The 10184-nt window shown below is 52.2% G+C and overlaps 1 protein-coding gene across 5 annotated transcripts; it reads left to right on the top strand.

Moving 5' to 3' along the window:
* The first annotated feature begins 482 nt into the window (after positions 1-482).
* On the top strand, positions 483-8012 carry HMGB3 (high mobility group box 3). 5 transcript variants are annotated; one of them, XM_081563823.1, is made up of 5 exons: positions 483-602; positions 5333-5487; positions 5769-5908; positions 6397-6571; positions 7001-8012. In XM_081563823.1, exons 1-5 carry the CDS (start codon positions 554-556, stop codon positions 7136-7138), a joined length of 657 nt encoding a protein of 218 aa, XP_081419949.1. In that variant the 5' UTR covers positions 483-553; the 3' UTR covers positions 7139-8012. The 5 variants fall into 5 exon arrangements, with proteins under 5 accessions (XP_081419949.1, XP_081419951.1, XP_081419954.1 ...); XM_081563825.1 differs by lacking the exon at positions 483-602 and adding an exon at positions 3070-3160; XM_081563828.1 differs by lacking the exon at positions 483-602 and adding an exon at positions 3142-3355.
* The last annotated feature ends 2172 nt before the right edge of the window (positions 8013-10184 follow it).

Below are 10184 nucleotides of genomic sequence, written 5' to 3'. Positions count from 1 at the left end.
ACAGACTGGACAGTGGCCAGCAGGGAGAAGGTAGGTCGTACCACCTTTGACAGGTGACACTGAGACTGGGGGAACTGAGGTGACATGGCGGATGGCCCACCACAACGTCAGTGACAGAGCCCAAATCTACTGCCTCTCCCCTGCCCTCCAGCCCCAGCCCCCCCCCATCCCATCTCCTTTCTGTTACTTATGAGTAGACATTCACGATATGTACATGGGATTGAGTTAAGAGAGAGTTTCTGCGCTCAGGCTGCTGCCACCGACAGTCTGGGCTGAGGAGAAACTCAAGCTGTGAGGAGCCTCCGGACTGAGACTCAGTGTGGAAGGAATGGAGAAATTGGGGAGACTGGGCCTGAGGGAGACATGGAGACTTGGGTCAGAGGTGTGTTTGTGGGGGGCAGGGCAGGGAACCATGGCAGCCATCTGCAGACCTCTGACACGGCTCGGTGATGTCATAGTCACTTTCTGGAGGTTCTGCTCACAGTGACCACAGGTCGCAGCTTCAGGCCAAGTGCCTCAACTGGATAAGAGAAGGCACTGCTCAGGAGCAGACATGGAAAGTCTTCCTTCGAAGAGTAAGAAGACAAAATTTGTCATTCGAAGTATGTACACAGAAATCAGAGACCAATGGGCAGGGCTCTGGCAGTGGGTGGGAAGAGGTGATCTTGATGGTGGTGTCTGGGCACGACTTACTCTAAGCTCTCTTCCAGCAGAGAGATACTCTTACTTCTCTGGCTTGGCTTTCAAGCTGCTGTGTCTGTGAATGCCCTAGATGTGCCCAGGTGTGTGTGTGAGTCTATATACATGTGCTGCTTGTGACTTCCCTGTGCTTATGAGTGTGACCCTCACCAGCCACTCAGGGGCCCGTTAAGAAGTGCCCACGGTTTCTGAGGCTGACCATTCTGATTTTCCCAGCTTGGTGCTTCCAACTGCTAAGGGCAGCTTCCCGTTGCGGCCAGGACACCAGGCAGTGGCCGGACCAGAAGGAGGCCCCTGTCCCACCTCACATCTCTGGCCTAGAAAGGCCTGACAACACTGAGAGGCTAGGGCACTCTGGACAGTGGTCACACTACTCTCTGGTCACAGAGAGCAATGGTCACACTGCTTCCCTCTGGGAAGGGTAGAAACAGAAGACAGGGGAGTGGCTTGAGAGTAGCAGACTCTGAAAACCTGGTAGTGGAAGAAGTTGGAGCTGTCAGCCTGGAGAAGAGACATGGCCTGCTGTGCAATCTCTGAAGGATAAGGGATTAGACTGTGTGTAGGATGGTGACCCCAGGGCTTACAGATAGGCCCAGATGGAAGACAACCCAGAAAGGAGCGGGTAAGCTCACTATGAGTAGAGGTATGCAAGGAGAAGGTAGGTGAGCACTTGGCTAACTCTTGACAGGGCAGGAGATTAGATGAGAGAGCCTTAAGATGTCTGCATTCCGGGGAGTCTAAACTGGGGACCTAAGAAACTGACTTGATACCTGTGGCTCTTGCAAAAGGGCACTATCTTTGCCTTCATTAGGTTCCAAGTGGATCCCTAACGTTCAAAGCCCAGCAATGCCAGCTACAGGGCCACAGCCTAGGTCATGACACTCTGAGGAGTTGGCAAGAGCTGGGTGGGGGTGGGGAGGTATGTTCGTTCTGAGGTTATCTCCCTTGTACAGCTCAGACTCAGCCACAGTTTCTGGAAACAGTGTTTCAAAAACTCATCTTCAGGTGGCTCTCATTTCTAAATATGGAGATTATTAATAGGAGAGTATCCTGGGCTTTCAAAGTGCTTTAGAAAGGGAATATCTGTAGAATAACTCATGATACTTCTTCCACTATTTTCTCCAAATTTCAACCCTTGAAATGTGCTCCTTTTCTCAGCTTTCCTTTTTTCCCCTCCATTCTTTCCAGGAGGCTCACGGTATCTTCAAGAGGGAAGGGGACCCTCAGACAGTTTTCAGCAGGGCTGATACTAGCATTTGCAATGGGACATTGCTCCCTCCTAAGTGACTATCCTGTACAATGCAGGACATTTGGCATCTCTGGCCATCCTCCCCTATTAAATCCCAGCAGCAACATTTCCCAACATCTGTTAGAGGTGACACTGCCCTCTCCCTCTTTGAAAATCATTGCCTGAATCCCCCCCCCCAAAGAACTGACTTCTTCAAGACCATACTACCCAGTAACAAAGCCAAGGCCAAGTCAAATCCCATTCATTCATTACAAAAACTTTTATTCTTCAACAGGGTATGTGTCAGAAGAGCAAAGGGAACGCGGGCCTAAACTGAGGCGGTGAAGAGGGGACTGACTCCCTGCCCACAAAGTTACTACTTCTCCCGATTTCTCTCCTTTTGCCAAACTCCGCTTTCATCCTCTAGCCCACCTAGCTCGCTGGTTCTGCAATTGCAGCACAGGTTGACTTTCTGGGAATTAGTGGAAAGAGCCTAGACGAGCGCGATCCTCGGGAGCACAGTCAGGTTCTTTTAAGGCGGAGCAGCGGGGTGCGAGTCCCGAAACACTGAGATCTCACAGCAGCTTTCCTGCTCGAGCAAGCAGGTGCTTTCCGCCGGGCTTACGAGAGCTAGGTGCCTGCCGCAAGGCCCCTGCAGCAGAGTCGCGGCAGAACTCGGTGGAGGTGAAGGACAGTCGACCCTCACGGTCGATCCCGGAGTTGTCCCGGGGCGGGTAGCTGGAGTGAGGGGCGGTGGGTGGGATGAGGCTGCCTAGGGGACAGGGGACCCGGGACGCAGAGGCCGCGGCTCAGAAGGAGCAGAGGGCAGTGCAACCCGGCTCGACCTTGCCCTCCAAACACCAGAGGCCGAGGCTGCAGGGAATGGCGGAGCCACCTCTCCAAAGTCCTTTGAGATGCCACCTCGGTGCGAAAAGGGCGGGGGGCGCGGGGAGTGGGCAAGCGAGATTATTATTATTCCTTGGTTTTGCCGCGGCAGCTAGCGCCGGCGGGTTGTTCTGTTTGAATGAATGAGCCCAGCGGCCGCGCCCAATGGGCTCCCGCGTCTGTTTAATATTCATGAGGCCCTCAGCCAATGGCCGGGCGAGGAGGTTGTTTTAAACGGCGGAGCCCGCTGGCCAATCAGGCGGCTCTCGTGGAGGCAGCTAGCGCGAGGCTGTGGAGCGCTGAGCCGCGCGTCGTGCCCTGCGCTGCCCAGACTAGCGAACAATACAGGTACGTTTCGCACCGCCCGCCGCCGCCGCCGCCGCCGCCACCGTCGCCGCAGAAGCAGCGCCCGCACAACTTTCCTCCGGCCCGCGCCGCCGCGAGCGCGCTCCGCCGCCGCCCCCTGCCTCTCCTCCGCGTGCCCTTCCCGCCCCCTTCGCCTCCCCTCTTTGCTATAGGTGCGGGAAGGAAAAAGCGATTCAGGTGTTTCAACTTTTCCATACATCAACCTGAGCTCCCCACTGTCGGGGCTGCGTTCCCTCCGCGGAAGCCGTCTCGGCCGACGCCCCCCGAGGCAGCGGCCCAGGGGCCGTGGCCCCCCCGAAGCCAGATGTTCGGGCAGCTGCGGCGGCGGCGGCGGCGCGAGCCGAGGGGCGACTGCGGGTTCGGGCGGCGCGCGTCCCGGCGCCGGGCGACGGACCGGGACAGGGGACCGGTGCTTCTCGGCCCGGGACGGACTCCGGGGAGGCCGGGCGACCGCTGCCCGCTGGGGACTACGGCGCAGGCAAACTTCGCTCCCGGGTTCGGCTGGGTGCTGCGCGGACCCGGGGGGCTGCACTGCTGCTTCTGCATTAACATGGCCGTCGCGGGAGCGCCCGGCGGCCCGGGGAGGGGGGACGCGAGCCGGCCGCCCCCCGCTCATCTCCTGCCCGCCGGGCACCGCTGCCGCCGCCGCCGTGAACATGGCTGGCGCGGCGCGGCGCGGCGCTGGGCTCGGGCGAGCGGCGGGGGGACGGGCGGCGGGGACACCCGGGCGGGCTACGGCCTCGGCCCCAGCGCCCGCGGCCTGAGGCGGGCGGCGTGGAGGGCCGGGGGCGCCGCCGCGGGCCCCTGCGCGGCCGAGCGTCATGGCCGCACGGGCGCCTTTGTTATCCCGAGGAGTACGCTCCGCGCCGCCGCCGGGGGCGGGGGGTCCGGCCCGCGGCCCCCGCAGCCCCGGGCGGGGCGGGGCGGGGTGGGGGCTGGCGAGCGGGCGGCGGCGGTGGCGGAGCCCGGACCGCTTTGTTCGCCGCCGCCGCCGCCGCCCGCGCCGGCCGCGCGCGGATCAGCCATTTTAGCGAGCGGAGCTTGGAGGCGCGGCGGGCGCCGCGGTCACCGCCGCTGCCCGCTCGGCTCCGCGCCCCTGGCGCGCTGCCGCCGCCGCCGCCCCCCGCTCCGTGCGCCGCCCGGGGGTGACAGTGGCGGATTTCAGGGGCACTTTCTTTCATCAGGAAGCTTTTGACAAAATGGAAGGTGAATTCTGTGTGTCCGAGTGACCCAGCGCGGGGCCGAGCCCGGCCGTCCGTGGCCGGCCCCGGGCTCCCCCGCGACCCGCGCCGCCGCACCCGCGCCGCCGCCACGGGGCCCAGATTCAGCCCCTCGGTCTCTCCCAGGGAAGGGGAGCGCTTGAGTTTTGCGTGATGACCTTGGGTGTGGGAAAAGGAAAAGATGGCGGGAAGCAGGGGGGGTGGGACAGGGACGATGACACGCCACAGCTGCATTTTGATTTGGAAACTTTGCAGAAAGTGTTCCTGGCTGGACATACTTGCCTTTTTACCGATGAGCAAGACTAGCCCTTTCGGTCTCCCCTCCCCCTTTAGGTAATGATGAAGATACAGATTGGAACTAAATAGTACAAGGGAGATCTGCTCACTTGCCAGATTACTCTTCTTGTAAAAGCCATTTTTATAAGCCAGAACGCATCAAAAATAGTGAAATTTCAAGTGTTCCCTATTTACAGTTCTCCTGCCTTGGTTTGGTAACCCTCAGTGGCAACAGTATTGTTGTCTCTAACATAGTAAAACAGATGACCTGCTAGCCTGAAGTGGTTGGTTGCAAGCTTCTGCCACCCGCCTGCACCCTTTACCAACGTGTCCTCCGTGTGCCCTTCCCACTTTTGAATTGTAGTTTGCGAAACGTAGTCGTTCTGAGTCGCAATATAGCTCAGAACCACCCAACTTGGATCGGTTCCATTTGGAGAACTTGATCACTCCCGGAGAAGTAACTCACAAACCAGCGCACTTCATGCTGGTCAAAAGTTAAATGACAAGCGACGGTGAAACTGATTTCCTCCCTACTCTGCCTTCAGCTGCTAGAGCGGCTGCAGGATGGGGGTGAGGATTCTTCCAAAACGGCCTCCTTCGCTATATCTTGCATATGTTCATTGTGTTTGTTTCTCTTTGTCTCTCTTCCCTTCATCAGTCAAGATGGCTAAAGGTGATCCAAAGAAACCAAAGGGCAAGATGTCTGCTTATGCCTTCTTTGTGCAGACGTGCAGAGAGGAACATAAGAAGAAAAACCCAGAGGTTCCTGTCAATTTTGCTGAATTTTCCAAGAAATGCTCTGAGAGGTGGAAGGTATTTTTCTTTTGTATCTTTCCAGCCAATCTTAGTTGGATTTCACACTTTCTGGTTACTGACCTTCAGTGTAGCTCCAGGTGACTGTTTTCGCCCTCTTTACTTGGACACATCTTGTCTCTCCTTAGAATTTTGTGTTTTATTTTTGAAGATTCTACAAGGATTTAAGGCCGTCATCCCCTTTTGCAAGTGATTCTTGCAGCTGCCACAGTAATTACAGGACAGCTGAACAGGTATGTGCTCACTGCATTGAGGAATTTAACAGGTCCTGTGTTTTGCAGACTATGTCCGGGAAAGAGAAGTCGAAATTTGACGAAATGGCAAAGGCGGATAAAGTGCGCTATGATCGGGAAATGAAGGATTACGGACCAGCTAAGGGAGGCAAGAAGAAGAAGGACCCTAACGCCCCCAAGAGACCACCGTAAGTGGCTATAGGATTCAGGATAGCAGTTAAGAGCTTTCCTTCTGCTCGAAAGATTTTTAAAAAGACAACTTTACCTAAAAAGATGTTGCGATACCTCAGCAAAACAATGCATACTTTGAGCTGTACAGTGCAGAGCCAGGGAAATTCCTGGTTGTGGCTGTCTTTGTGAGCTGTACGCATGCATAGTGGTTGGCTGTTGGCATTTCCACTGGGAAGGGGGCAGACAGCCCAGTTCTGGGTGTCAGTGTCCATTGGCGTTTTCTCTACCCTTTTCCCGGTAACTGAGAAAGCACCATATATTTCTGAAGCCTCTTAAGCATTCTAGTGCCCGCAACTTTGTAATATTGTGCGTGGCATCACACATTTCTTCACTTGAGGGAAGAGTCATAACGGTAGGAATTTGTGTATTCCGCAACATGGGATTTTGACTTCAGCTCCCCTTTTGGTGGGTTCTCCTGTGATGTATATAATTCTTTCCCCACAAGGTCTGGATTTTTCCTATTCTGCTCTGAATTCCGCCCCAAGATCAAGTCTACAAACCCTGGCATCTCTATTGGAGATGTGGCAAAGAAGCTGGGCGAGATGTGGAATAACTTAAGTGACAGTGAGAAGCAGCCATACATCAACAAGGCAGCGAAGCTGAAGGAGAAGTATGAGAAGGTGAGGGACCAGAGTGTATCCTGCACAGGCTGGGGCCTCTGGGAGCCTGGAGAGGTGAACAGTCAGCTGCCATGGCTGGGCTGGGGGTGGAAGGCTGTAGGACTCGTCTCCATGCCAGATCCGCCTGGTATACTGGTGGTCCAGCTTCTAACAGATGGTTGTGTCTGAGACAGCTTTTCAGGCAGGCTTCAAAGTGTGATCATATGGGGGTGCCCCCAGCAGAGGGTCAGATATTGCTTATTCACTGGACTTTGAGAGTGCATGAAGACCCATGCACTCTGCAATTGGAGTGACTGTGAACCCAGTTTGAATCTGGAAAGAAATATTTCAAAGAGCAGCCCTGTCTTCCTCCCGCATTTTCTCCTTCTGGGGTAGGGACAGCTTGCTTCTACCCTTGACTCATTTGCAATGTGTGTCTGTCCCTTCCAGGATGTCGCAGACTATAAGTCTAAAGGGAAGTTTGATGGTGCCAAGGGTCCTGCTAAAGTTGCCCGGAAAAAGGTGGAAGAGGAAGACGAAGAGGATGAGGAGGAAGAGGAGGAGGAGGAGGAGGAAGAGGATGAATAAAAAAAAAAAAAACTGTTGATCTGTCTCCTTGTGAATACCTTAGAGTAGGGAGCGCCTTGATTGACACACCTCTCACCCAAGACATGTCTGTTTCCCTCATTAGGTTTAATTACCCAATTGGATCATGATCATATCTTAGTCTCTCAAAGTGCTCTAGCAGTTGTCAGTGGTTTACATTAAGTGGCCATGGGTGTCCGGAGCACCTGGAAACTGTATCAAAGTTGTACATATTTCCAAACATTTTTAAAATGAAAAGAATCTCGTGTTCTCCTCACTCTGTGCACTTTGCTATTGGTGTGACAAGGCATTTAAAGATGTTTCTGGCATTTTTTTTTAAATTTGTAAGGTGGTGTGTTAATTCTATGGTCATTGGCTAGAAATCCCGAGTTCTCAACTGTACATATCTATAGTTTGTAAAAAGAACAAAGCAACCGAGACACACTCTTGATGCTCCTTGCTTGGTGTGGAGGCTGTGGGGGCAATGCCTTCCGGAGGGGCCGTAGCTCAGGGCGTGCACTGTGGGGCTGGACCTGTGGACACTGCAGTGGGCATCCATTTAGCTTCAGGTTGTCTTGTTTTTGTACATAGCGACATAGCTTCCCGCTGCCATTCTTAGCTGTGGAAAGGGGAGGGGGGGTCAGCAGGCATGAGAAGTGTTTTGGATCCTTTTTAGTTGAAGTGAGGTAGTTTTAAACTTTTTTTTAAACTGTAGAACTGTTCATTGTCAGCAAAGCCAAGAGCCACTGCACCAGTGAAAGTTCAAGAACCTTCTGTACTCAACACGATCTGCAATGTTCTGTTTTTTTTTTTTTTTTGTATGTTTAGAATGTTGAAATGTTTTTGAAGTTAAATAAACAGTATTACATTTTTAAAATTGTGCTCTATGATGACAGTCTAAATGTCTGACTCACAGCAGTCTTAGCAGGAGGACAACCCACTCCATAGCATCTGGTAACTAGCCTCCCAGTGAATCTGGTAAATAACTTCTCTTTTGCTTACTGTGGCCACCCTACTGAGGACAGAGATAAAGAGGGCCACTTGAAGCTACTGTGTGATTTTGTTTGTGTCTGAAAGGCATTAAGGCGAAGTCTAAGCTGCTGAATGTAGGTGCTAAGATCACAGGCAAGATTTAGCAGTCCTCAGAGGTTTAGGAAGGTGGGTGGTTAAGATTGAGGCTGACTACTACTGGGGTTTGTTTGTTTTTGGTTTAGGTTTCTTTTTGTTTTAATCTCCCACTCTACCCCCCCAACACTGGGGAGGTGGTCAAATTCATTGCTAAACAGCAAAAAAGACCATTCTTTCAGGCTTTTTTTTCTTTCACCCATGCCCCCCCCCATGCCCCAGTGCTCATAGTAAAACATTATCCTGCGCAATGATCAAGGCATTCTTGGCATCCTCTCCTAGACCCCAGTGAGGGGTACATGGAGGAGGATGCAGTGTCCTTTTCCCTCCAAGAAACCAAACATCTCAAGGAAAATGGCTGGGCTCCATCAAGGGGCACCTGCAGGGCAAGCTGATGGCATCAGCTGCTTCTAAGTAGTAGATGTCATCAGAAAAAAGACTGGTCTACCCATGGTTTGAGCTTGTTTATTTGAAATATAGATAGTTGTTAAAATGTTCTTAGGCTTGAAGAAGCTTGTATGTTTCAGTGTTTATTTCCTTTTGGAAGGTGTAGCATTTTGTCCACGTTGGGCTGAGGAGTGATGGCCATAGTGGCAGACGGTGACCTTAAACATTTTGAGCACTGCTGTGTGTGTGCATTGAACTGTTGGCAGTAACGAAGGGGACTGTGTTGGGGGTGAGTGTTGATACCTGTCTGGCATTAATCCACAAATGTACGTGTTGGAGGCTGTGAATCACTCAAGGGTGTTTTAATGACACTGAGAAGAAAGTGCTTTTCTTAAAATTCACTATTGAGAAGCTTGGCTGTCTGCAGGCAGTATCTTCCCCACTCTGTCAGGGTCATGGTCATGGTCATGGTCACCGGCTGGGTCTCTAATCTGTATTCATAGCCATTCCTTCTCACATCACAACTGTTTGTCCTAAATGTGTTTTTCTAGTTCTAGAAAATGACCACTAATTTAAAAAACCTTGGTCCTGAGGTTTGCCCAGAGGCACCTGTTCCCAGGTGGCCCCTGCCTGCTCTAGCTCTGCCCAGTCACTTCCCTCCAGCCTTTGTTTGGCATTGTCAACTGAAGCCTCTGCTGCCTGACACACAACCTACCAGGCTAAGACATGGGAGCTGTGACCAACCTAGTCAATTATGGGAGGGAAGCTCAACCTGTAGTCACAAAGGAGCGATTTCATGCTTCAAAGTGCTCCTCTGTCTGGTGGAAGCTAGAGAAGCCAACTATGGAAGGGCAAAGACTAAAAGGGATGACTTTTTTTGTGTGTGCTTCTATAGTAGTTAAACCTAAGTTGGGGACTTGTTAAGTGGTCTTTGATTAAGGAGACATTTAGTTCTAAAGAGACTCAAGGCAGCTTGGCCCATACACTGCTTGCAGTGAGAGGACTGCTTACTGTCAGATTCTCACCCATTACCATTGCTCCTCTTAATGGAATGATGCCTTGTAGCTTCACTGAGATGCTACAAGTGGTATGGTGTCACCACCTAAGGCTTCAGTTTAGATTGATTACTGGGCCCACAGTATGTGTTCCTGCAACACCAACTGGTTTGTTATTTTTTTAATCAAAAGGACAGTAGCCGCTTTCTCTAACCACCTCTCTATCTTCTAACACCCTCACCCCGTTCTTGAATGATGTTTTTATACTTTGGAAAGAACAAGGCTGTGATGTAGCAACTGTTGTCTGTGTCTTCTGTGTGTCTCTTCTTGTCACAAATGTATTTGGGGACTTTGGATGCATTCATTTCCTGTAATAAAGTTTCTTAATCAGTCTTCCCAAAAAGTAATCAGTGGGCTGTCTGCAATCTGTCTGAGATACTGAACCTCTGTATTTTGGGTTGATTATAATCAAGGCTTTAAAAGGACATTTCACCGTAACAATAGATCTCAACTAACATTTAATAGAAAGATACTATCAAAAA

This window comes from Giraffa tippelskirchi, chromosome X (genome assembly GCF_054371585.1).
Source record: "Giraffa tippelskirchi isolate mGirTip1 chromosome X, T2T-mGirTip1v1.2.pri, whole genome shotgun sequence".
NCBI classification, from domain to species: Eukaryota; Metazoa; Chordata; class Mammalia; order Artiodactyla; family Giraffidae; genus Giraffa; species Giraffa tippelskirchi.
Note: the sequence above shows the minus strand (reverse complement) of the source record. Positions and strands in the feature narration are given on the sequence as shown.